Below are 27,137 nucleotides of genomic sequence, written 5' to 3'. Positions count from 1 at the left end.
AGTGTGGCAGAAGGCATCTGAGTGATAGGAGAAAGACTGGAGAAGAGAGAGCTTCTGGCAAATAGCCTCAGTAAGAGGCAAGCTTTTCAGCCGAGATGGTGAGTGGTTTGAAAGGTGTGGGAGTGACAGGGGGAGGTATATAGCAGGATTGTCCAACAGCAGTGAGAGCCCAGTTGAGGTTGTGTAACAGATTTAGAGTGTATGCAATCAGAACAGTTGGACGACTTTCTCCATCTTCATTCAGCAGCACAGGTGTGGCGTCAAAAGCTGCAGAAGGTGGGAGTGATACAAGGCAGAGGGTTGGCAGGGCATAATCAGTGAAATGCTAAGGAGTCTGGGGACTGGAGAAGAGGATAGTGTAGAGTTGAATTGATTCACCATGGGGTCAAAATGAAGAAAAGAGGAGAGAGTGACTGTTGCAGGGGAGATGGCCTGCCAGAGAATACAGGGGTCAAGGGTTGGAGGTCATGGTGTGAAGAGTAGGGTTTGGTAAAGGAAGGCAGAAGGAAAGGTGAAAAGCCAATAGATTATGGTAGGATAAGGGGATTTAGGAATTCTTGAACATGGAGGTAAGTACATTTGTGGGTAATGGCAATATCAAGGGTATGACCATCTTTGTGTGTGATTATGGTGGGATGGAGGGAGAAGGTCATGAGAATCGAGTAGATTGTAGAACTGAATGGTTAGGGTATTTGAGGGAGAGCCATAATCTGGGTTGAAGTCTCCTAGAATGAGAGCAAGATTTGAGGAAGAGAGAAAAATTGTGTGCCATATACCAAATTCCCTGAAGAAGGGGAGGGACCTGGAGGACTATAGAGAGCAGCTACCAGGATTTCGATTGGGTGGTAGAGATTAATAACATGAACCTCAAAGGATGAGAGGTTATTGAGTGGTAGAGGTACAGGGGAAGAACCTGGAAGTGGTATCGGAGAGCAAAGATTATCCTAACTCCCCTGCCTCCACTAGTGAGCCAAGGGGAAGGAGTGAAGGTATAGCCAATACTGGAAAGGGTGACTAGGGAGACTATATACTAGCAGTAGATTGGGGAGGGGGAATGGAAAGAGAGGGAGAAGAGATTGTTGCCCATCGAACAAGCATTCCAGAGGAGCACAGTAGAAGGGGAAGATCTTTAGTTGGAACTTTTGAGTGGGAGAGTTGAGGGTAATCAGATGGTGGGGCATGGGGAATGGAGTTTGGATAATGACTTTAAAAGGTTCAGAATTTCTGGGATGTGCTGGATATGACTGACACTAACACTATTCATCATTGAGTGGAAGGTACACTCCTCTTCCCAAAGAAGGCTAGATATTGGGTTGAAAGGGAAGGCCCATAGTCAGATAGATGGGAGGCCTCATTCCCATATTCTTCCCTTTTGAAGACTAGAAATTAGGCAGGAAACATTGCAGCAGAAATTAAAAATCGAACCTGCACAGCAGGAGAAGTCCCACAATCTATCATCTTTCTTTTTCCTCTTCCCTCAAGGAACAGGCACAAGTGGAAATGGAAGGTCTGAGGTCAAAGGAAAGGTTCTCTTTGAATCAGAAGTTTTCCACATCATGGAGATCAGGTTGGCAGCAGGAGGTGGGATTCACTTCTTACTAGCACAGATGGAAGTTGGCATGGCCTGTTCAGCCCAGTGGGCCAGATGATTTGCAGCCCAGAGTCCTAGTGGCTACACACCCAATAATGACTGATTTTTCTCTTTCCCTTCCCCCAAGCTGCTCCTCCAGGTTTACTTAAGAATTTCAGGATCTCAAGAGTTAGCAGGGACCCTCATAGACCATCTTATCCAACTCATACCTGAATAGCAATCTACAATCCCAACAAACAGTCATCTAGCTCTGCTCAAAGACCCAGTAATAAAGAATCTACTACCTAGGTCTACTTTCAAGGGCCTAGCTGAACAATTCTAATCCCAGTACCATAAGAGAGCCCTTCTAATGCTAGAAATCTGCTTTCATATGCCCCTTAATCCTTTTCTGATAAAGCACCAGCCCTGAATTCAGGAGGACTTGAGTTCAAATCTGGCCTCAGACACTTGACACTTACTAGCTGTGTGACCCTGGGCAAGTCACTTAACCATCATTACCCCAAACCCCAAAAAAATCCTTTTCTGAGATGCTAAAAATCATTACTGTAACCAATCCTCATGTTGTGGTCTCCTGATCTCAGTTTTCTGAATTACAACTTACCCATTTCATTCCTAAAATATGGCATGCAGAACTGAACACAAATATTAAATTTTTTTGGCTTCCATGTCACAATATTAACCCATGTTGAGGTTGTGGTCCACTAAAATCCCCATGTCTTTTCCCCAAAATTGGTCTAGCCAAACCTCTATTTTGAACTGGTGTGGTCGGTTATTTTATTTTAAACTTGTGTAGCCTTGTATTTATCCTTAACAAATTTCATTTTTTAGAGAAAACTGGAGTACAAGATTAATAATTGCTTTGATTTCACTTTCATTAGTGGTATATCTACAGTCTTCATTTTTGATACTAATTTGGTTTTCTTTTTTAAAAAAATCATTCACCAGTGGTTTATTTTATTGTTTTTTTCATAAAACCAACTTCTAGTTTTATTTATTAATTAAATGGTTTTCTCAGATTCAATTTTATTAATATCACCTTTAGTTTGGGGGATTTCCAAGTTGGTGTTTAACTGGGGATTTTAAATTTTTTTTCTAGTATTTTTAACTGTACATACAATTCATTGGTCTGCTCATTCTCTGTTTTATTGACGTAAGCATCCAGGCCTTTCCTCAATCCCCAAATTTTCAGTATCCCCACTGAAATGACTTTGTATTTATTTTGTCTTATATTTATTTCTCTGGGAACATTCTATATCATCCCAGTAAAACAAGTTCCGTGAGGGCAGAGACTATTTCATTTTTGTCTTTGTCTTCTTAGGACCAGGCTCTTCAGTGCCTGGTTCATAGAAGGCAATAAATACTTGTTTGGTTAGTACCCAGTAATGAAGAATCTACTACCTAGTTCTACTTTCAAGGACCCAACTGAACAGTTCTAATCCAAGCCCTTCTAATGCTAGAAATCTGCTATCATATGTCCCTTAATCCTTTCCTGAGGTTAATAACCCTGCTACCCAATTTTTCCAATAGGTATATGTGCCCCTGACCCCCACCCTCACGCTTTCTAGTGTTAACAGACACATAACCTGTGGTGGGCAAGAGGCTGTGGTGTGTATAGTCAAAGCATTGGGCACGTAGGAAACACTTAATACTTTTCTCTCATCCATGACACTATTTGGGGTTTGAACCCCCACTCTGCCACATGCTCCCTGTGTGACTTTGGAGACATTCCTTAACTGGGTCTCAGTTCTATAAACTGCAGTTGTGGACCAGGTGATGTATCAAGTCCCTCCTACCGCTAACATGCTGTGTTTTTGAACCCTCCTTACTTCAGAAACATGGAGCTGCCTCCCTCTCCTTGACACCATTTCACCCTAGGAAAGAACCCTAGACTGGACTCCTAAGTTACCTGAGTCCAAGGTAATGAGCTTCTGTCCAGACAGAGGTTGTGGCAACAATAACCAAGAGGGGCCAGAAGTATGAAAGCTGTCCTCCTCAAGACATCACTCATAAATACAGGTGTTTCATCAGACTCAAACAGCGTGCCTTTTGCCGTGGAAATCTTGTGTGTGTGTACATGTATGTATTTCTCAGCTTACAAATAATCCTCCCTTAAGGAGTCTTCCTTTGAGCACTGCAGCCATGTTAAGACCATAGTACATGTTCCATAATGTGAAGGGAAGGCCTTTCATTTTTATATTTAAAGGTACAGTTATTAGATTATTGAGATTTTCTAGTTCTATAATTTATACAGTGAAAAGTTATCTGAATCATCTCATGCACAGATTTGATCATATACCGTCATTTAAAAAAAAAAAAGATAACATGAAAAAAGTGCTTTGTAGAGGAGTTGGTATCAGATTGTGATTTTCTCATATTTTTGTGGGAGGGGCTGGTATAGCTATGAACTAGAGAAATAAGAAATCCTCTAACATGTACCTGGGCCTTTTTAAAGCAAGCCTCTGACTTGTGTCACTTGGTTTACACTTGGTTTGTAGTATATACAGGCAAAGTTTAAAACTATATACTAAAGGGGGCAGCTAGGTGGCACAGTAGATAGAACACTGACCCTGGATTCAGGAGGACCTGAGTTCAAATGTGGACTCAGACACTTGTACTGTGTGACCCTGGGCAAGTCCCCTAACCCTCACTGTCCGGCAAAACAACAACAAAAAAAAAACAACCCCTGCATACTAAGATTCTGGGGACACTGTATTTAGAAGTAGAGGTACTCTAGTACAATAAGCTAATTTTACAGATAAAGAATCTGAGGAGGGGTATGGACAAAGGTCACAGAGGTAAACACACATTTTGAATTAATAACCTGGCTTCAAATCCAGCACTTATTTTATATGCATATTCTGTGTCTTCTAATATAATGATAGGTACTGCATGATGGGGGATGGAGCCAGAGGTGATGATGGCTAGATTGCTAAGGCCAATGCCCACTGATAGTCATCATAGATTGGCTGAAGGTACAGTACCTATTATAGCCTGACCAAAAACCTAAGACAGATGAATTGAAAGGTGGGTAAAATCTCACTAGGCTGTAGACCAGAAGGAAGGACTATGGGATGATTTTCTGTGTTATGACCTATACTCTTCCTTTGTGAATATAAAGATAGTAACTAGACCTATGATTTCATTAGTATAGGAAATTTCTAGACAGGAAACACCCTTTACCAATTCAGGTCAGCACCTTCTTTGCAACTTATATTTAGAAGAGAGTTCTTTAGGGCTCTGAGAAGTTAAATGACTTATCCAATGTCATGTAGCCAGTATGTGTGAACTTTGAGGCCTGCTCACTATTCATTACTCAATGCGCCAAGCAACTATATCCTTGAACTCTAGAGAGCTCCAGACTGAAAGACCAAATAGCTGTTACTAGATGAGGGAAAGGGTTTGAATTCATTATACCCCCTCTCTTTCCCCTCTGCCTCAAGGGCTGTCTGAACATGCACAAGTGGAAATGTCTAGAAGGAATATGTGCCCACGTACATGTGTGTACACACACACACACACACACACACACACACACATGCCTTCAGTCAGAGTCTTTTATTTTGGATATTGGCTTAAATCAAGGGTGGACTACACACATATACCCTGCGCTGAACACAAGTAGCAGGAGACAATTTGGTAGGCAGTGGCAGGTGTAGCAAGAGGTGGGCACGGTCTAGCCGTGAAGAGCCCAGGACTCCCCCCAGGTAGACAGGACAGAGATAGAGAGGCAGAGGAGAGGAAGGCAATGGTGGCTCTCGGTTGAACTGGGGTCTGACACTGACAGGGGGCAGAGGGCTGGGCTTGCCTGAGTGCCCATCTTTCAGGGCCCTGTCCTCGGGATCCCATTCAGCATGATAGAGAAGCAGTCCTGTTATTAGAAGTCCACCCTCAGGAGCTAATGGCTTTGGTCCACATTCCACCTGGGGACACACACAATCATCATGACCAGGACAGGCCCGGGAACCTTCAGAGAAAGGCATGAAAATAATCAGGCTTATGGATATAGCCTGAAGGAGAGGGGACAAGAATAAGAGTACCTACCTGAAACTGAAGGCTAATTGCTTCAATCCCATGTCGAGTGTTGAGATGGGGGCCAAAACCAAGACTGGACCTAGGGCTGTGGCCTATGTTGAGTCTGGGGCTGATGCCAGTAACAAAGTCATGACTAAGGCCAAGTTGGTTATAGAAGCTGTGACTGTGTACTAAGCCACCATCAGGACTAGGACCAAGGCTGGGTTGAGGACCACCTCGGAGACCAGGACCAGAGCTAGATTGAGGGCCACTTTGGGGGCCAGGACCAAGGCTAGATTGAGGACCACTTTGGGGGCCAGGACCAAGGCTAGATTGAGGCCCACTTCGGGAACCAGGACCAAGGCTAGATTGAGGGCCACTTTGGGGACCAGGAGCAAGGCTGCGATGGGGACCACCACTGGGGCTGGGGCTGGCAGGGTCAAGTCTGGGGGTTAGGTTACGGGAGGGGGAGATAAAACTGGGGCTAAGTTGAAATCGAGGGCGTGCACCAGGGAGGGAGGCAGGGCAGGATGGAGGCTGATGGCTTGGGCTGGAGCTCACACTTGACCTTAAATTTGAACTGGTGTAGGGGCAAGCCCAGTTCTGGCTAGCCTCCCAGCGAATAGCCAACAATAACCCTCTGGGGTGGCGGAAGGCAGACAGGTGAAAGGAGCGATTCTGTTGGTCAAACCCCCCCACGCCTAGCTGTCCACATAGGCTTAAATATCTGGTTAGCAACTGGCCCTGGCACCACAGTTGGTGCAGCCAGAGCCAAGGTGGCTGGGGCCCAGCAGACATGTGACACCGCCAGGGTGGAGGGACACGGCCAGCCCAAAGAGCAGCAGCCACTTCTTCACATCGTGGGGAGGAGCAGGGAAGGCCCCCTGCCAGCTGGCTCTCCAGGCAGGACAAGTCACTATGTAGCTCTGGCAGTAGCAAACCTAATGCTGTGCCCTCCTCTTCCAAGAAGCCTTCCAGGGTCTGCAACCCTTTAGAGGAGTTCAAACCAAGATTCTGGCTATGAGAACACAAGGCCAGCATGGCCTGTAATGCTTTGAGCCTCCGGATAGCCTGGGATACCCGATGCTTTAGTCGATACTCCATCTGATGAAGGGCCTGGGTTCGGGCACTAGGAAGTCCTGAAGGTCCCCAGGGATCTTGGGCCTTATGTAGAGAAGCCAAAAGGGCCCGACTCTGTTTCTTTAACAGCCAAGCCTGGGGGCCTTCAGTTAGTCCACAACTGCGAGGCTCAGGCAGTGCAGGTATCAGGTGTGCTTGGGCCTCTATCTCTGATACTGCCTGTAATTCCAACATATCTAGGGAGTTGAGAAGGTGAGGATGGCAAGTTAAGAGGAACAAGATACTCCAGGAGACATCACCCTCTACAAAGACAGTACACATAGAAAGGGAGGGCTTTCTTCCACAAACCCAGTGTCTCCCACACAAAGATGCACACAAAGGAAAAGTATACACACAAAGCGATCCAAACTCACCCTTTTCTACACTCAGGTAGATCCCCATACGTATTTACAGAAAGATAATCCCCCTTCTCCATACATACAAAGGGCCCTGTCCCTGTCTGCTCACACACACACACACACACACACACACACAATCTGAGTTGGAAGACAACACAGAATAACTAATCCCAGGCTCTGTGTACTCTCTATTTTTCATCCATTTAAAATTATGGCTCACAAGCCTCCACTGATGTTTTTCTCTAGTCTAGTTCAAAGCAAAGGCATTTAGTAAGTTACATTTCCTCCACAAATCTGAAGCTCTTATTATAAACAAGTAGAGTGGATACAATAAGAATTGTGTATGAGGAGCAAACTTGAAGGGAATTTATGTGAAGGGGATAATCCATGCCTCTCTCTGATACTGCAGGACGCCCAAAATCTGGTGATGTCTCAAGGAGCTTGCTACCTTCTAGGGGTGTAATCTTTCCTGGATGAGTTGCTTCATTGGTAAATGCTGGGCATGTAGACTTTTCTGGGTACTGTTTCCTCTCCCTACTTTTCTGGGTATTGTTTCCTCTCCCTGCCTCAAGGCTTCATCTCTTCAAGGTCCCTTGCTATCCATCTCAGTTCTACTTGGCTAGGGTGTAGTGGCTATAATTTCTCTCTGAAGACAGGCAGGATGCAAGATTTACAGTTCTTTTTTGTAATGTCAAAGAATTGGAAATTGAGGGGATGCCCATCAATTGGGTAATGGTAGAACAAGTTGTGGTATATGAATATAATGGAATATTATTGTGCTATAAGAAATGATAAGCAGGCAGATTTCAAAAAGACCTGGAAAGACTTACATGAACAGATACACAGTGAAGTGAACAAAACCAGAACATCGTACACAGTAACAGCAATATTGTGTGATGATCAATTGTGAATGATTTAGCTATTCTCAGCAAAACAATTCTCTAGAGACAGTTAGGTAGCACAATGGATAGATCACCGGCCCTGGATTCAGGAGGATCTGAGTTCAAATCTGGCCTCAGACACTTGACACTTACTAGCTGTGTGACCCTGGGCAAGTCACTTAATCCTCATTGCTCCACCAAAAAAAAAAAAAATTAAATTAAAAAGACAATTCTAAAACGACTCATGCTGAAAAAATGCTATCCATCCAGAAAAAGAACTGTTGGAGTCTGAATGCAGATCAAAGCATACTGTTTTCAACTTTATTGTTTTTTGTGTGCTTTTTTTCTTTTGTTCTGTTTCTTCTTTCCCATGATTAATATGGAAATATGTTTTACATGATTGCACACATATGACCTATAACAAATTGCTTACCATATTAGAGTAGAGGGAGGTGAGAGGAAAAGAGAAAATTTGGAACTGAAATTTAAAAAACAATATTAAAAATTGTCTTTACATGTAATTGGAAAAATGCTATTTAAAATATAATAACTAAAGTTTAGATAGCATTTTAAAGGTTGCAAACACTTTATATAGTTTTCTAATTTAGCCCCAACAACAACCTTATAAGGTAGATTTGAAGGTCCCTAATCCTGTCTTCACAGCCTCTATCATTGGCTTGGCCCCAGTTATGGCTTTAGCCTTGGCACTAGCCCCAGACTCTGCTTGGGCCTTGGCCCTAGCTCCATTTTGGCCATGGTCTTATTCTGATCCTGGAGTAGTAATTCTTTGGGTCTCACATGTGAGCAGTGAACCCCAGGTGCTATGCAGAAATCCTCTCTACATCATTGAGAACCTTCCATTTCAGAGGAGAGGTAGCCCACTGCAATTTGAGACACTGCCAATTGTTGGGAAGTTTTTCTTTACCTCTTAATTATCATGAGGAACTTTTTTCAGGGAGTCACCATATATACCTATGGTGCTTCAGGATAAGGGAGTCATCAAACCTCTGCTTGAAATTGACAGTGAAGGAAAACCCACTACCTTCCATTACACTTCTGGACAGCTTTAATTATAAGGATGTTTTCCTGACACCAAGCCTAAATTTGGTTCTTTGCAATTTCCACCCATTGTTCCCAGTTCTTCCCTTTGAAACCAAAAAGCCAATCTAATTTCATTTTCATATAACAGCTTTTCCATATGCTTCTCATATCTTAAGGAGCTTAAATACATCTGCCATATCCTCCCTAAGTCTTATTTTCTTCAGGCTAAGTGTCCCCAGTTACTTCAACTTATTCTCATATGGCATATACTAAAGTCCCTTCCCCATTCTGGTTGCCCTTGTCTGGCCGTTCTCCAGCTTATCAATATTCTTCTGAAACTGTGGCGGCCAGTCTGGAACGTAATACTCCAGTTGTGACCTGGCCAAGAGAGCAGATACCAAAGACTGTTGCTTCCTTACTTGAAGCTCAGCCTCTCTTAAGGTGGCCTAAGATCCCATTAGCTCTTTTGGCTGCTGTATCATGCTGTCGACTCCCATTAAGTTCGCAGCCTACCAAACTCCCCACACATATTTACTTCTTCCCCTATCTTGTACTTGTATAGTTGATTTTTTTGTTGGGCTGGTCCCTCTTTAAGGTAAAGAAGCACTATAGTTGTAATGAACAGTGAGGAAAGGAAAGAAGGGGAGAAACAAACAGAAATGGGGGAGGGAGGGGGAAAGGAGATTGAGAGAGATTGAGGGGGGGGAGGGGAGGGAAGGAGGGGGAGAGAGAGAGAGCATAGTCCAGATTATTTTGGAATCATGCCCATCCAGCTGTCTTGGACAGAGACAGTTCTCTTGCACTTGAAAGAGATAGGACAGGGAGCCTACTACAGTTGCCTGAGTTTAATGTAGTCTAGGTTTTTACTGGCCCTGGGTGGGCCACACCTCTTTCATGAAGGCAGAGTTCCCATGTAAAACTTCTGAAGCTTCCTGGTCACGAAGGTGCACTGATGCTGTGGGTCAGGGCCAGGCCACAGGGCTGGGAAAGGATGAACTCGTGACTCTTCATCCCCAGAGGGTTGGGAAGACAAAAGGATGTTCACTTGCAGTCGCAGATGTTGGTAGAGTTGCTACTTATGTATTTCCTTGATTTCATAATGCTATTTTAAGTAAATAATCTTTATCCCTTATTACAGATATTAAATCTAAATGATCCATTATTGCGCCTGGATCTGAGAGAGGAAATGGAGAACTTTCTTTTTTTTTCTTTTTCTTTTTTTTCCAGCAGGGCAATGAGACTTGCCCAGGGTCACACAGCTAGTAAGTGTGAAGTGTCTGAGGCTGGATTTGAACTCAGGTCCTCCTGAATCCAAGACCAGTGCTTTATCCACTGTGCCACCTAGCTGCCCCTATGGAGAACTTTCAATGGGATGGATGGAGCCAAAGAACATATCTAGACCCAAGGACTGATAAGGGAAGCAGGTCCTCCCACCCCCAAATAAAGACTGAAGACCTCCTTCCACTATTATGCTTATATATGCTCCATGAGAATTTTCACCTCACTGTTCTTAGTTCTGGCACCTGGAGTCCAACAGAACAAATCAAATATAGGAAGACAGCCAGCATCCATTTCCTCTAATTATCTTCTTTAGCTAAACATCCCCATTTCTTCTCTTTGGCTGCTCCCTTTCAGCAAACATCTATTAAGCAACTCCGATATGCCAGGCAGCATGGCACCAGGTGCTGGTTATTACAAAGGCAAATATAAAACCTACTTTAAGGAGCTTATATTCTACTGAAGCAATACAACACAGTAGGTGTAAAGCACTGCAATGGGATTTCAAGAGGGCGGAGAGCAGTGACAACCTGATGAATCAGGAAAGGCTTCGTGTAGGTGGTGGTACCTGGTCTGTTCTTTGACAGACACATGAAGTACACGATTCCAGTGCAATCAGAGAGTGCATTTTAGACATAGAGGAATACCAGTGTGAAGGCATGAAGACAGGAGATCGAATGTTATGAACAGCTAGCAAGCCAGTTTGTTAGGAATAGAAGGGGGCAAGGATCCATGAGCACCTAACTGGGATTAGGATATGAGTGGAGAGAAAGGGAGAGGTTCAAGAGATGTGGAAGTAGAAGTGACAACCTAACGATTGGACATGGGATGTGAAAGAGTGGATAAAAATCAGGAATGTCTGCAACATTTCAAGCCTGAGTAACTAGAATACTGGTATCTTTGATGAAAATAGGCAGTTTGAGAAGGAGTGTGTTTTAGAGAAAATATAACTTCCATTTTGCATATATTATGGCAAGTTTGTAATTTCTACAGGACATCTTATTAAGGATTGGACTTCAGGAGAGATTAGGTTTGGGAGATTAGGTTTGGGTGTCCTTTGCATGAAGATGATTATTTAACCCATGAGAGCTGATGTTCACCAAGGGAGAATATATAGGGGGAAAAAGGAGGCCCGCGACAGAGCCTTGGGAAGTATCCAGGTAGTGGATGATGGAACAAGGGTTGTGATCCAGGTGCAATGATCCTTGGGAAACTACCAAGGAGTTGGTGTTGACACTACAGCTAGTAGCTTGATAGAGAAAATAAAAATCCACAATGTGCCTTACCCAGTGACTGAATGAATCAAGACAGTGTCTTAAACCCTAGTCTTCTCTTCTAAAGACAAAAGGACAGCAAAAGATTCTGAGAGGCAACTAGTTAGAAGGTGTGAACCCAAGACCCAGGTCAGCGTGCCAGGGCTGAGGGCAGAGCCCTCTGGCTATTGCTTCCTTCTAGGTTGCCATCATGTGTTAGTCACAACTGGCAGAGACCTTAGAAGTCATCTAGTCCAACCTCATTTTACAAATAAGGAAACATCACTCCTTTACTCGGCAATATCCAGTAGTTGACTGTTATGTTTAGGATCAAATATAAACTCTTCTGTTTGGCATTTAAAGCCCTTTACAACCTGGCCCCCAACCTTCCCTTCTAGCCTTAGTATGTACTACTTCTCTTTACAAATGTTATGATTCAGCCAACTGGTCTTTTTACTGTCCTTCGAACCACCATCTCCTGTCCTTGTACCTTTTACTGGCTTTCCCCCAGCCTCAAATGTATTCCTTCCTTGTCTTTGTCTTTGAGAATCCCTTCAAAACTGAACTCAAATAGTATTGTCTATAAGAAGCCTCTCTTTATTTCTCCAGTGGCTAGTGCCTCCCCCCTCTAAATTACCTTGTATTTATATATTCACCCATACATATTTCCCATGATAGAATATAAGTTCCTTGAGGGCAGACTGTTGAATTTAAGTGAGGGAGGGCTATGCAAGGTCACCAACCTCACTCTCTCCTCCGCAGCCATCTGGGTCCAGTGGCAAGATATAGATCAGGACAACTGGAGCTGGCCCCGGATGTTTAAGGCAATTGGGGTTAAGTGACCTGCCCAGGGTCACACAGCTAATAAGTATCTGAGGTGAGATTTTAACTCAGGTCCTCCCAACTTCAGGGCCAGTGCTCTATTCACTGTACCACCTACCTACTCTGTCAACCTGCATAGAAGTCTTGTGATTGGGTAGAAAAAGTGGGCTGGGCAGCCACCTTCCCCAAAAGTCATCCTGGATTCCCCTCCTTCCCATCATGCACCTGATTGCTAGTATGTACCTGACTACTAGGCTAGTCACAAACAAAAATGGAACATATTGCCACAAAGGTATGGCCAGTTTGATAGCCATGTCCTTCTAGGCCATCCTAAATAAGTGGAGCCAAGCCTTCCAAAAACTGATGTTCCAAAGCAGGAATATTTCATATGAGGTCTGATTTAGGATCCATAGGAAACTAGTATGTTCTGTTATCATCTCTTCCTGTTGAAATCAACCAATCTTGACTCCAACAAAGTCACTCCTTCCTGGATTCAGGATAGGACAGTCCCTCTGGACTCTGCCCTAGTCAGGCCATATGTGGAGTACAAGGGAATCAGTTCTGGAGGCCACAGCTTAGTAAGGACACTGATAAACTGGAGAGAATTTAGAAGATTACAACCAATGTGGTAAAAGGACCTTGGTCCTTTATAACGTGAAGATTAGTTGAAGGAACAAGTGATGCTTAGGTTAGAGAAAAGAAGATTCTGGTTGGGGACAGGATAGCTGGTAACTTGTCTTCAAATTGTCAAAGGCCCACCATTTCTTTGGCTACAAAAAGCAGAATTGGGAGCAATGGGGAAAAGGAGAGTTACGCTTTGCAGCTTTTAAGATCTCAAATATTGTCTAAAGTGCGACAATTTTTTTAGAAGTCTGAGGCAGCAGAGGTTACAACCATGGCCTTTGGAGCCCACCCCACTTTCAACTGGAGGGGTAGCAGTCTTAAAGCTGACCTCTGTTTTGTAAGTTACTGCAATGGTGTTGAATTGAGCCTATGATAGAGTGGACATAAGTATGGAAGGTTAGGCTGAATTTCTTATCAGAATGATTATGGTGATGCTCATGGGTGAATCAGTATTGATCAGACACCAAAGCTGAGAGATTCTGATGACGTTTAGAGAGGTAAAAATTCAGAAGGAAATATGGACTTGGTGCTTCCTCTAAACTTGTTTAGTGCTTGGGAGGTCCCGTTGCCTCCTGCTGCCTCAGCCATCCCTGCTGAGCTGTGGGCCTGGAAAAGCAGGGATCTAGCTGGATTTCTCCCTGGTCCATGCCCAAAAGGCTGTGCTCATTTATCCAGGGGGCACCAATTTTGACTGTGGACACAGCATTAGTAGGGGACGGAGAAACTGACCCAAAGCTATGTGTGAGGCTAGAGTTATCTGCATAACTCAACCTCAGCCTAGACGCTTCATACCTGAGCAGCTCATAATTAATATCTGGAAAATTACTCTTTACATGGTAGTTTATCAAAGTTATTACCTCTGTACCTCAAAGTCAGTCGACTCCTGAGATTTCAAAGGAGATAATAGAGAGAATATCAAGGATGGGACTCAGGATAACTAGGGCATGTGTTTCCAGTGGACATATTTCCAGACCTAGATGTGGAACTCTTCACCTAGCAGAGCCATCAGAAGTTCTGAATCCCATGACTGGAGGAGAGCCCAAGCTGGTTACAAAGGAGAGACATATAACTGGTTTGGGAAGAGAAATCAGTCTGATTTTTCCACTGAAATTCCCCAAAATAAACTGAAAGAAATCCTGGTTGCTAAGAGCCAGAGGAAGAGATTTTGGGGGGAACACAAAGAATACATATCAACCACATCTGGATCTGAAGAATCAAGATAAAAATATCCCTGGCTAAGGATAACCAATGAAGAGAAAAGACAACCTGATGCCCTGTGCTATGAGGTATACAAAATGTGACTCCAAGGAACCTGCAGAACTGTAAGACAAGGCCAATGATACCTCTCTTCCTCTCCCCTGCACGGCACCTTCTCACACACACACATATGAGGACAAGGCTTTAGGCTACCTTCACTTTAACCTCTCTCCCATCCTAACTTCTGCATTGCGCCCCCACCCCCCAGACTCACATAAGGTCTCACATACATTGGGACATAATATAATCCTTTTCTCACACACACACCAGAGAAAGAAAAAGGGCATTCCTTCCCCAGCTCTTGAACATACACATCAACATGACTTCCCACATATAGAGACAGGGATACCATCACAACCAAGCATATACATATACAAGGACAGCCTTGATCTACACACACACACACACACACACACACATACTTCCCTAGCCCCTTCTCCAGTACATACATACAGGCAGGGTGTCACACACAAGAATAGGGTATCTCCCCAGTAAGGTATGAATCAGGGATAGGACCTTCCCTTCTCACACACATTGATTCAGGGTCATCCAAACACATACAAAAAACAGGACACCTCACACACAGAGACAGTCACCCATATACACCAAGTCTCTTCCCTCCTCACTTCATCTCCAAACACAGATGGCCCATGGATGGGAGCTCACTCCTCACCTATGAGATTAGGCCCTTCACACACATATATCCTCAATAGGGTTGGGGAATCACACTTGGCCATCTCCCACCCCCACAGAGCAGGACCCTACCTGGACATGGTGTAAGGGTAGCCAACAGATTCTGTGGAGTAAAGCTGCAGGGTCTCAGTTCATTGTTGGGGTCCAAGCAGACCTGGACAAGGCTGAATATGGTAGCCTGGTCTTCGGGATCAGCCACATGTCCTCCATAAAAAATTGTTCCTGGAGGACAGGAACCACAGGCCCCTTTCAAAGCCCTGTATTCTTTTTTTTTTAATTTATTTTTGTGGGGCAATGAGGGTTAAGTGACTTGCCCAGGGTCACACAGCTGGTAAGTGTCAAGTGTCTGAGACAGGATTTGAATTCGGTTCCTCCTGACTCAGGTTGGCACTCTTTGCTACACCACCTAGCTGCCCCCAAAGCCCGGTATTCTAACCCCATCTATCCCCTGCCTGGCCTTTGGGCTCTGTCCCAGGAAGAATATAGTCAGGTTGTAGGTTCCTTTCCTGAGAATGGATGAGGGAAGCAGAGATCAAGAAGGGGGAAAACAAAGGAAACTAAAAAATGGGTGTGATGGGAGCCAGAAATGGGGGGCCCTCAGAGGAAGCCAGAGATTAGTGACCGACAGAAGAAAACAAAGCTGGCCAAAGGGCGAGGAAGGGAAGGCAAATGATTAGTGGAATGATGCCGGGAACCTCATGAGAGGCCATATGAAGCTGCAGGGAAGGGGCAGGGACAGGGTCTTGCCAATCAGCTCTTGCAGGGCCACCCAGCGATTACTGAACCTCTTCCATATCCATTCCTGTGTTTTTAGAGCCTGTTCCACGACCATCTGATTCCTGTTGGGATGGGGGAAGGGAACAGAGGAACCTGAGGTGAAGTGGATAGTAGCGGGAGATTGGAACTCTAGCAGGAAGTGGCTGGTGGCCCTAAGATAAGGCTTAGAAAAAGCAAGGGAAAGCCTGTCATAGAAGGGGTACAAGGAAAGCTTGGCTTGGCTTGGGGACACATCAGACCCATCAGTTGCCCTAGGCCTAGGGAAAAGGGAGGAGCCTTCAGGGGTAGGGGACTTACCATTTGCCACACTTGGCCTGAAGCCAGGGCCCATAGAGCTGCCGGTGCAGTAGAAGGCTGTGCAGGAACATCACTGGCACAGACAGGGTTAGGGACACTGAGGGTTTAGAATGTTCCAGCAAATCTAGGACCGGCTCATTTCTTTCCTGTAGGCTGCATATCAGGATGTGGCCCAGGTGCAAGGACTGCTCCCAGAACACAGGAACTGAGTGCTGCACCACCACCACTAGTAAGAAAGGGGAGAGGGCGTGACTCAGCAGCTGATCCTGGCCCATCAGATTTCCATGGGAAGTCTTCGTGCTTACTCAGGAAAGAACCCTGGACAGTGGCCTACGACCCTCTACTACTGCCACATAATGTACCCTAGACAGCAGTCCTTTCTTCTGCTCAGTGCAGTGCCTTAGATATTCCCCACCTCCTCAGCCTCCACTGGGGCCAGCACCTGGGCGACAGCCTACTCAGCTCTTCCTCCCCCAATTCAATTAGGATTCTGGTTAAGGGGCTTTCATTTTCACCTGGAAGGGAGCTGATTGCATTAGATGAGGAAATAAGCCATAGCCGGAACTTCTTATTTATAATTAGATTTTCTCTGGACATGGATTGGTGCAAGACCAGTGGCAAAACTTCTGATGTCACTATGGAGACAAGGGGTACACAGAGATGCAGAATGGACAAGGCATGGGGAACACATAGACCCAGGGAAGGGAGCTATAGAAATGAGGACATAGAGAAGAGGGAAGGAGAGACATGGGGAGCATATTTATATTGTAAATGGGACAGACATGAAAGAGACATAGATATAAACACAGTTATGGGGGCGGGGCATACACAGAAGTGAGGAACATAGACATGATGCTAATATATACATGAAAGAAACAAAAGTCATGAGCACATAGCACAAATGTGCAGAAGTACACAAACATGATGTATGCATAAAGAGATCTCAGACACTATGGGCCTCAGGAATGTGGGTAGGGGCACAGACATGAGTAAAACACAGACACAAAGGGGAGGGACAAAGACATGAGGTGGACAGAAAAGCGGGGACTTTGATATAAGATGAAAAATAGAGGAAACAGATGAGGAGTGCACAGACATGAGAGGGACATGGACACAAGGCAAGGAAAACAGTGAAGGCCCCACATGGCACACATTCACAGGGACAGGCACAATAGGAAGAACAAAACATGAAGGGGATAGAAGCTTGGGGGACACAAACTTGTGGGAACATAGATTCAAGGGGGACACAAACATGAAGAAAGTGAACCAGAAATGAAGGGATCATAACTCTGGAGCCCCGGACTTTAGAAGCTACCTACTCCACCCTTGACATTGGACATGGAGGCTAACTGGCTTGGCCAAGATCACATGGCCAATAAAAGCCTAGAATGGCATTGCCACTTAGGTCCTCTCACTGGTTTTTGCCCTTTTTGGGTACCCCCAGTTCTCCATTAGCATAGGACCTGGAACATCAGGCATAGGCAGGTGTGGGCTGGCTAGTGCCTGCAGAGGCAGCGTTCTTCCCTTCTGCTTTTGCCAGTGTCCTTTCAACTGTGCCACATTGCCAACACAAAGAAAAGGGAACAGACACTGAGGGGAGAGAGACCTTGAGGAGAGGAAGCAAAGGCATGAGGAGGCTCACAGATATGTAGGGAACACATATAAGACAGAAATACAGATACGACAAAGACTCAAAGCAGAGGGAATACTGACATCAAGAGAGGTACCCAGGCACGAGGGGGAAACACATTCTGGGGACACAGACAAGGGAGAGGAAGATATACGAAGGGAGGGACATAGATGTGTGAGGGCGTGATATAAATGGGGATACAGAAACAAGGGGAGGGATACAGACATAAGGAGGGAACAAAGATATATGAGGAGCACAAAGACATGAGGAAATAGATATGGACTTGTGGGAAGCACAGTCATGAGGCATGGCCAGATATAGAAAACACTATTAAGAGGTAGACACACAGAAAATTGGAGAACACAAACAAGAAAGAAAAGAGACACAAAGGGAGGGACCTAAAGGTTGTGTGTGAGAGAAGGGGGAGAGAATGGCATGAAGGAAGACAAAAAAACATAACATTTGAGACCGAGGCATTTGTGAAGCAATGAGATGGGGGCACAGATGTGAGGGGCACACACACACAGAGCCAAAGAGATGCAGAGAAGGCAGGGGCATGGACATAAGGTGAGATGCAAACATTAAGGAATGAACAAAGATACAATGGGAATCAGCATAAGAAAGAACAGAAAGACACTGGGGTGGCTGGTTAACATACAAAGGGAAGTCCACAGACATGAAAAGGGGAACAAAAATGAAAAGAATACGAAACACTAGGGAGGTACAAACAGAAGGATAACAAGGTAGAAGAGATGCATGTTCCTGAAGAAGCAAAGACACAAGGTGGGACACAGAGATTATATACACGAGGTGAATATAGTCATGAGGAAGGCACAGCCAAGAAGAAAGACACAAGGAGGACAGAAAGGAAGGAGAGCTCAGACGTAAGGTGGGACATAGATATGGGGCAGCAGGCTCACCTACCCTGAGCCCCATCTAACATCCCCAACAAGGATTCCAGGAGCTCCGATGGCCAAGAAGACATCAGATGGCAGTTGTCTAACACCAGCCAGTGGCCCTTTCTCATGGCTTGGCTCAGGGCTGTAGCCACAGTCTGAGCAGAGTCCCATAGAGAAGAACCCAGTCCAATGACCTGCAGATGCTTTGGCACCAAGAGAGATAGGCATGCCTTGAGTGGCTTCTAGGGTCTTAGAACCCCAAGTAACCACATGGTGATATTCCCCAGTACTTTTACTGAGGAAACAAATGGCAATCCCTTACTTGCTACTTTGAAGGTTGTAGATGGTTAAAGAAACTATTCTCTCCTACCCAGCCTTTGCCCTTCTAAGAGCAATGAAAGAGAACCAAGGTCTGGTGGATAATGTCACCTGGTCACCATTTGTCTGCAGAGGCTCAGGGTCAGGTGTGGTCTTCTTTGGACTCAACCCCCACTCCCATTGGCTACTGAAAGGGGTTCCCTGATGCCTCTAACCCTAGAACTTTACAGGTCACACCATAGTCCTTGGTTCAGCTGCCTCTGAAAGGGTCCTACAGCCACAAGGTGGATGCCACTTATGGGAGTATCAGTAAAGTGAGTGAGCTGTCTGCAGTTCCCTGTGAGGGTTGACACCTGAACTTGGTGAGAAAGATGGGTGGGAGGAGCTCTTCAGTTAAGAGATAGTCAGAAGCCATGCTCAGCCTGGGCCTGCTTGGGGCTGGGCTTCTCTGGAGTGCTGTGGTCAAAGATTCAGGGGGATGAGGAGCCTTCATTTGTCTAGCTCCCAGAAATACAGAGGCAGTGAAGGTGCAATAGGGCAGATGGATAAAAGGCTGCCATACAAATGAACCACCCCAATGTTCAGGGGAAACTGGGGGAGTTTCTAAGCTGTGAAGAAGCTTTTCAAGTTGATGAGAAGAGAGTGGGGAGAAGGGGAGGGGGTAACAGAAACCCACGATGGGATAAAAACAGACAAGGAAGATTTGTTTCTCATAGTTTGTTAAAGGGAAGAATTAGTGATGCCTATTTGTGTGACTCAGTCCCTCATCTACTCTTTTTTTTTTTTTTTTTTGGTGAGGCAATGGGGGTTAAGTGATTTGCCCAGGGTCACACAGCTAGTAAATGTCAACGGTCTGAGGACGGATTTGAACTCAGGTCCTCCTGAATCCAGGGCCAGTGCTCTTCCACTGTGCCACCTAGCTGCCCCCACCCCCACTCATCTACTCTTGAGCCTCAGTCACTCCCAGTCTCATGTAGTAGGGTCAATTGCTGTCACTAAGGCTCTTAGCTCAGACTGTGCTCTGCTTGGGGTCTGGGAAATTGGGGAAAGAACCTCTGGCTGGGAGTTAAGAGATCTGGGTTCTGCTTCCTGCCTATCTGCTTTATCTTGGTCAAGTCACACCCTCTCTGGGCCTTGGTGTCTCCCTCTGTAAAATGCAGGCATTGACTAGATGAAATGTTACAGCTCTAGCATAAAACATTCTAACTAACATAATTGGTGGCAGGAAGCATGAGTCCTCTAGGGGTCACCTAAAGATGAAAAGCAGTCAGGAAGGAGGTGCACCCTGCCCTGGGTTGTACATCTGGTGCCAAGAGGGTAGTTTCTGGTCTCCCTATTCAGACCTCCAGCCTCACCTCCTGCTCCTGTTGAGATGCCAGCTTCCAGATGAAAGGCAAAGGGTGTGAGGTGGCAGTGGGGTGGCCTGGTGGGGGCAGCAGCACAATCAGAGGCCGGGTGGGGCGGCTCAGCCTGTAGGGGTTGATAGCTGGATCCTTATCCTCAGCCAGGGGCCGTCCCAGGAGGCAGGTGGTAAAGTCTGCAAAGGCACTCGCTAGCCGCTCGGGTTGTAGCACCCGCCAGAGCACCAGCTTCTGAAGTAAGCTCAGGGGTGTGGTGCCAAGCACTGGTGTTTGACCCACCACTGTGGAGGGCAACCTCAGGTACTCCTGCCAGGCACGTGAGTGGGCAGCCAGGGAAGCCCGCAGGCCTACAAAGGGGGGCAGCAGCTCCAGGAGTCCACATTCCTGCCAGGCCTTGGGCCCTAGCCAGGAAGGGCAGGTGACATCTGAGCTCAGCACATATTTGTCCACTACTGGGGAGGCTGCTAGCCCAGGGCAGAGTGCCAGCCTCTCCAGGGCAGGTGCCTGCCCAGCTAGCTGTAGCAAGGCCAGGGCACCAAAGACCCCTACTAGGGGTGCATGGTGGGGCTGCAGGGAGGTCAGGATATTGCTTAGCACCCGGCGTGTTAGCCGTGTTCCCAGCTCCCGAAGGTGGCTATCCAGGTCTTCACCATGCTGCGGTGGTAGCTGGTGGTCAGTGCTGGCCAGAGTACGGCGTGTCACAGTCAGACAGTTGTCCAAGGCCGTGGGGTAAATAGGGTGCAAATTCTGCAGAGGGGACATGGCCTGGGACACGGTGGTGCCCAGACGAGCCACATGCCAGTAATGTATACGGATCTCAGTCTCTTGGGCTTCCATCTCCTTCAGCTCTTCTAGGTAAGCCTTCTGCTGATAGAGGTCTGCCTGTTGGCACAGCATGTCCCGCAGAAAATAGTTTCGGCCTAGTTGGTCTGTTTCCGTGTTTAACACGAGCCCCAGCAGCTTTTCCTGCTCAAAACCAGATCTGTCATCCTCTGTTACCCATCCACTTCACATCCCACCCCCAACCTGCTTTTTCCCATCCCCTGTAGATCACAGTTCCCATATTTCCCCTTTTTTTTTTAAAGAGCCTTGTCCTTTCCTGGACCCTTCACTCTGTTTCCCCCTGGAGAGCTACCTCTTCTGTCAAGTGCTGGGGGATGTGAATGTGTTTTTTTAAAAAACATTTTGATGATTTTATTTCAATATAATTGGCTTCCTTTATGATTCTATGTATTATTTATTTTTTGCATTTAAAAACCTTATTCTAAGAAGGGGTCCATAGGCTTCACCAGATTGACAAGGAGAATCATGGTACAAAAAAGACTAAGCACCTCTGCTCTCCTAGGTCCCTGTCTCTTTTCTTCTAGTTCCCTTTCCTCATTCCTAGTCTTCCTAAGCTTCTTCCTCTGGCTCCTCCCTCTATGCTGTCTCCCAGGCCTAGACCCAAACTCACCTCAGTAGCCTCGATCTGATCATAAGCATTCAGTATGTTGAGTTCCAGACTATGCCATCTTGTCTCTAACTCTGGCCTCTCAGCTCTTATGATCTCCTGTAAAAGCTGTTCCTCTATCACCTCCCGAATCGTATGCATGTCTATTATATTCATACCCTTCAGGGTCTCTGAGTTCAGACCTGGAGATGGGCCCCATTCAGCTTTACCCACAAACATTCTTTCCCCACCCAAGCCCCTAAACCATCCCCTGGCTCTGCCAAGCCCTCTTCCCCTTCCTCCACCTCCTTCAACCTTTACTCTCCCTTTTCCTCTGCTCTTGGCTTCAACCCCTGGCTCACTGCTGTCTATCCCCACCCCATACTCCCATTTCTCTTGTAGCCTCTGTTCCCAGTCCCTAGCCGCCGCTCCCTAAGTCTGTTCATTTTCCAACTTCCATCTAGCCTCCAACCCTCATACTTTACATTATAACATTTTGGGGCATCTATCCAACCTCATCATGGAGTGGGTTGGACCTTGTAGCAAGGGGCTGGGGAAGATGGAGAGGAAGAGTCTTTGAGTGGTGGCAGCAAATAATCCTGTAGAAATGGGGAAGGTGAGCCCACACCAACCTTCAAGTCCCGGCCTCACCTGTTGGCAAAGTATCGAGGCGCAGCTTGGTGCTCAGGTACAGGCAGAAGCCAGGGTGCACTTCAGGGAGGCACAGATGCTCCCTCCGAAGGAGCCGCTGCAGCTCAGGACACCACAGACCCAGCTCCACGTTGCTCAGCAGCACCGGCACCCCTGCGGAAGAAAGGCCCACTGAGACTCGTCTCAGCCTCAAACACACCCAGCCACAGCCTCCATTCAGCTATGCCCTCCGAGGCAGCTTCCTAGGTCACACATCCTAGGGCCGAGAATTGGAAGGGATTTCAGAGGATATCTAGTCCAACCCTCTCATTTTACAGATGAGAAAACAGAAGCCAAGAGACTGAAATGACCTGTTCATGTTATGAATGTTCTTAAGTAGCAGAGCTCAGGCCTTCAGACCACACCCATCACGGCCACACCTACTCTCATCATACTGCCTACAAGACCCTTTCCCAGCTCCATCCATCTGAGGGCCTAGCCATGCTCTGGCTACATTCCAGCTCCAGATCGTCTTGGGAAAGCCTTCTTTTACACCCCTACTGTGATCTCTCGTTCAGCTGACAAAAAGGACTCCGGAGAAGCTAGTTTCTGGAAATGTGGAAGTATCCCAGGGCTGATATTGGGGTATATGATTAGGGGAAAAAGGTGAGTAAAGGCTTAAGAAATAGGGTCACAGATACAGCCTCGTAAGGGGCCAATGGTCAAGAGGTCAATTCTTACCATTGGCAGCTGCTTCTAGCAGTTCTCTTCCCAGATTGGGGTCACTGGCTGAAAGCATTCTGAAGACAGCTACAGAATTGGACAAGTTTGGAGCAGACGTGTTCTCTTCTTGTTCCCCCCCAGAATTTGCCTTGTCCTCCTTTATCTCTTCCTTATCTTTTCTGGCCTTCTCAGTGGTGTTCCCTAAGAGACAGGACCAGAGGTGCTATTTTCTCATTAAGAACCTGATCAACTAGGGGGCAACTAGGTGGAGCAGTGGATAAAACACCGGCCCTGGATTCAGGAGGACCTGAGTTCAAATCTGGCCTCAGACACTTGACACTTACTAGCTGTGTGACCCTGGGCAAGTCACTTAACCCCCATTGCCCCGCAAAACAAACAACAAAAAACAAACAAACAAGAACCTGATCAACTTAGGCCTTCAGGGGCAACTGTCCATCCCTTGAAGTCCAAAAGATCCAGTCTCATAGGGGTATCTCTGAAAGAGAGGTGCCCATGAAGGAAGGGATAAGATGTTTCTGGAAGGGAGATACAGGGTCAATGTGAACAACTGTGGAAAAGATGGAACAAGGTGAAAAAATCGTTTTGATTTCCTTGTGGATTGAGGTTGTAGAACTTGGATTAATGGTTAGATGTTGGAGAGGAGATATAGGCTTGATCTAAGAAAGCCTTTCCTTACATCAAGGTTGTGGAAAGGACTGGTGTTCAGGAATAGGTGAAGGGATAGGAGTAGATGGCCTTCCTGACAAATCTGAAATTCTCTGTTTTTCATCCTCTTGAGAAAGGAGATGAGAAGGAAGAAGAGAAAACAAAAGGAGGTAATAAAAGAGTAAAGAGGTCATATATTGGGAATATGAGGAGCAATGGGCACATGTCACACTCTAACATATACTAGAGGAGTGATCTGTGAACATTTCTCATTAGGATGGCTGGTTAGAAACTAAGAGGGAAATTCAAATTTGATTTAGCAAGTATTAAGTGACTACTGTTTGCAATCCCATGCTAGGCTCTAAAAACAGTTCTTGTATGTGAGCAGTTTGGCAGGAGCAGGAAGTGAAGTGAATGTATAAACTGGCTTAGCAATGACACCCAAAGAATTCCCACATGACAATGAGTAGTTGGTGGGTAGGTGCAGCAGGGAGATAGTGATGAAAGATTTTTGAATATTCTGGTTTATGCATCTTGCTTATTATGTCTAATGATTATTAGAGGAGACTGCTATAACAGCTAAATGAGTTGGCTAGCAAACTGATGCTGATTACCAGTTACTGAGACCTCAGGGATTTAGACAGGGGATAAGACTAATTAAAAGCAGCATCCCATGAGGCATTATACAACCTGGAGCACAGATGCAAGGTGAAAACTTCTAAACTTCCTACCAGGAAAACAAAACCAAACACCAGCTTGAAGCTTTTGATACATAACCAAGTTCAAGGAAAAACATCAAGTGGTTCCTGGAGAAGTCACTCAAGAAAAACACATTTGATAAGTAAATCATATTACTAAAATGTAAGGTCTGTGAGAGCAAGGATTATTTTCCTTTCTTGCTTATGTATCCCAATACCTAACATTAGTGCCAGGCACACAAAAAGCACTTAATAAATGTGTATTGCAACTTGAAGTCAAAAGTCATTTAGTACACATCCATACCTGAATAAAAATCTCCATACAAGCTGTCCAACAAGTGATTGCTTGAAGCCTTTTTTTTTTTACATCAAATCTAAATCTAATTCTACAACCTTTCTCCACTGCTTCTAGTTTTCTCCTCTGGGACCACACAAAACAAGTTTAATCCCTCCTCCATATCACATAGTCTTCCAAATATTTGAATTATGTTATCATGTCCCATTAAATCTTTTATTCTCTCAAATCCCCAATTACCTCCACTAAGCATGGTATTGCAGATATCAAGCTGGACTCCTGCCAAGACAGACTGGCAGTGCACCCCTGGAAGCTACTTAGCTTCTCAGTGGTCCAGGAAATTCTCTGATACTTTTAAGTTTCAGAAAATGTGCCAGCCTGCATTGGTAGAAGCTGTTTCCTCACCAGAAGTTCTTCATAGCAATGAAATCACAGTTCCAGTTACAATCTCTCCCTAAATCTCCTCTTCTTCAGGACAAGTCACCAGTTTCTTCGACTAATCATCATGTTCTTAAGGCCTTACATCATCCTACTCACTCTCCTTTGGACACTCTCCAACTTCCCAATATATCCTTCTTAAAATTTGGTGCAAAGAACTGAACACAATAGTAAGCACTTAATAAATGCTTTATCATTCACTCCCTCGAATATGGTTTCATAATGGCAGTGTACCTTGCCTCATCAGAGCGTATTATTTCTCTAGTCAGTCAACCAGTTCATCAAGCATGTATTAAGCAGTTACTATGTTCTGGGCACTATACTAAGCACTGGAAGGACAAAGACAAAATGAAAGAATAGCCGACATCACGGAGTTTTAAGCCTACTAGGGGAAGCAACGTGTACACAATAAACAAGTACAAATTATAATGTGGAATAGACAGCTCCATCTTGCCTCAAAAATGTGCACACATTTTTTCTGCTGGATCTTGAGAAGGTCTTAGAGGTCATGTGTGCGAATAGAGAGAAGGCCAGTGTGGCTAGACTGAGAGTGCTGAATGGGGAAAAATCAGTGGGGGGCAAGTTGTGAAGGCTTTAAAAGCTAAACAGCACAGTTTCTATGTCATCGTAGATGGAGTAGAGAGCTTCTGGAGATTATTGAACAGGGGGCAGCAGTGTGGTAGACAGACTGAAATTGGGAAACATGTGAGGCAGGAAGACCAATTAGAAGACTATTACAATAATCTAAGTGAAAGATGATAAATATCTGAACCATGGTGGTAGCTCTGTGAGGAGAAAGAAAGGGCAGGATGTGAGAGATAGAAATGGCAATATTTGACGATTGGTGGCTATGTGGACTAAAGGACAGTGAAAAGTCAAGTAAATTGCTGAAATAAAAAATCTGAAAGATTGGGATAACCTTCTACAGAAATAAAGAAGTTTGGAAAATAGATTTGGGAGGGAAAGATGAGTTCTCTTTTGGACATTTTGAGTTTCAGCTCAGGGGAAAGAATTGAAACAGATCTATAAATCTGATATCTGCATAGATATGATAATTAAATCCATGGGAGCTAATGATATCATGGGGTGGGGGTTATATAGAAAGAAGAGCCTAGGACAGATCCTTGGGTTATACCTGGAGTTAGAAGGTATAATAATAATGTTAATGAGCCAGCAAAGGAGAGTAAGGAGTGGTCATACAGATAGTAAAAGCAGGAAAAAGGAGCACCCTGAAAACCCAGAGAAGAATGAGTATCCAGGAGGAGAGAGAGTCAACAGTGTTAAATAAATAGAAATCTGGGGCAGCTAGGTGGCACAGTAGATAGAGCACAGGCCCTGGAGTCAGGAGGACCTGAGTTCAAATCCAGCCTCAGACACTTGACACTTACTAGCTGTGTGACCCTGGGCAAGTCACTTAACCACAATTGCCTCCCCCCTCAAAAAAAAAAAAGAAAAGAAAAAAATATAAATCTTATATATTGTTATCAATAAATACATATATGTGTGGATATTTGAAGTTTTATTGATATGCTTTGTTTTTACATGACAAAGATTCATATAACATCTCTTCTCTTTGATAGGTCTCCTGTAACAAAGTAAAACAAGAGGGGCAGCTAGGTGGCACAGTAGATGAAGCACCGGCCCTGGATTCAGGAGTACTTGAATTAAAATCTGGCCTCAGACACTTGACACTTACTAGCTGTGTGACCCTGGGCAAGTCACTTAACCCCTAATGCTCACCAAAAAAAACAAAAAACCAACAACAACAAAGTAAAACAAGAAGCAAAATTAATAATACAGCAACCTCATCTGAAAGTATATACATTTCATGTCTTCTCTATTTAAAAATCCTTGACTTCTCTATTTAAAAAATGAACTCAAAAGAGGTCAAATGAATATCTAGAAAAAGAAGTAGTCACAAAGAGCCAGAATTGCTTTATTAAGAGCACATTAGGACATCAATTTGAATCCTCAGGTCAGTAGCCAGATTGTAAAGGATTAAGAAATGAATGAGGGGCAGCTAGGTGGAGCAGTGGATAGAGCACCG

The 27,137-nt window shown here is 45.1% G+C and overlaps 1 protein-coding gene across 1 annotated transcript in view; it reads right to left on the bottom strand.

Annotated features, from left to right (window-relative positions):
- Positions 1 to 5,163: 5,163 nt before the first annotated feature.
- Positions 5,164 to 27,137, bottom strand: part of DNHD1 (dynein heavy chain domain 1) — a 101,665-nt gene continuing 79,691 nt past the window's right edge. Inside the window, exons 34-45 of the mRNA XM_043993814.1 lie at positions 23,012 to 23,194; positions 22,292 to 22,444; positions 21,665 to 21,843; positions 20,206 to 21,177; positions 18,558 to 18,735; positions 16,519 to 16,638; positions 16,004 to 16,229; positions 15,677 to 15,768; positions 15,002 to 15,151; positions 6,166 to 6,918; positions 5,803 to 6,047; positions 5,164 to 5,511 (exon numbers count right to left, since the gene is read on the bottom strand). Of these exons, the coding sequence (XP_043849749.1) occupies positions 5,164 to 5,511; positions 5,803 to 6,047; positions 6,166 to 6,918; positions 15,002 to 15,151; positions 15,677 to 15,768; positions 16,004 to 16,229; positions 16,519 to 16,638; positions 18,558 to 18,735; positions 20,206 to 21,177; positions 21,665 to 21,843; positions 22,292 to 22,444; positions 23,012 to 23,194 (3,599 nt within the window). The remainder of the gene's footprint in view (positions 5,512 to 5,802; positions 6,048 to 6,165; positions 6,919 to 15,001; positions 15,152 to 15,676; positions 15,769 to 16,003; positions 16,230 to 16,518; positions 16,639 to 18,557; positions 18,736 to 20,205; positions 21,178 to 21,664; positions 21,844 to 22,291; positions 22,445 to 23,011; positions 23,195 to 27,137) is intronic.

This window comes from Dromiciops gliroides, chromosome 3 (assembly GCF_019393635.1).
Source record: "Dromiciops gliroides isolate mDroGli1 chromosome 3, mDroGli1.pri, whole genome shotgun sequence".
Classification (NCBI taxonomy): Eukaryota; Metazoa; Chordata; class Mammalia; order Microbiotheria; family Microbiotheriidae; genus Dromiciops; species Dromiciops gliroides.
Note: the sequence above shows the minus strand (reverse complement) of the source record. Positions and strands in the feature narration are given on the sequence as shown.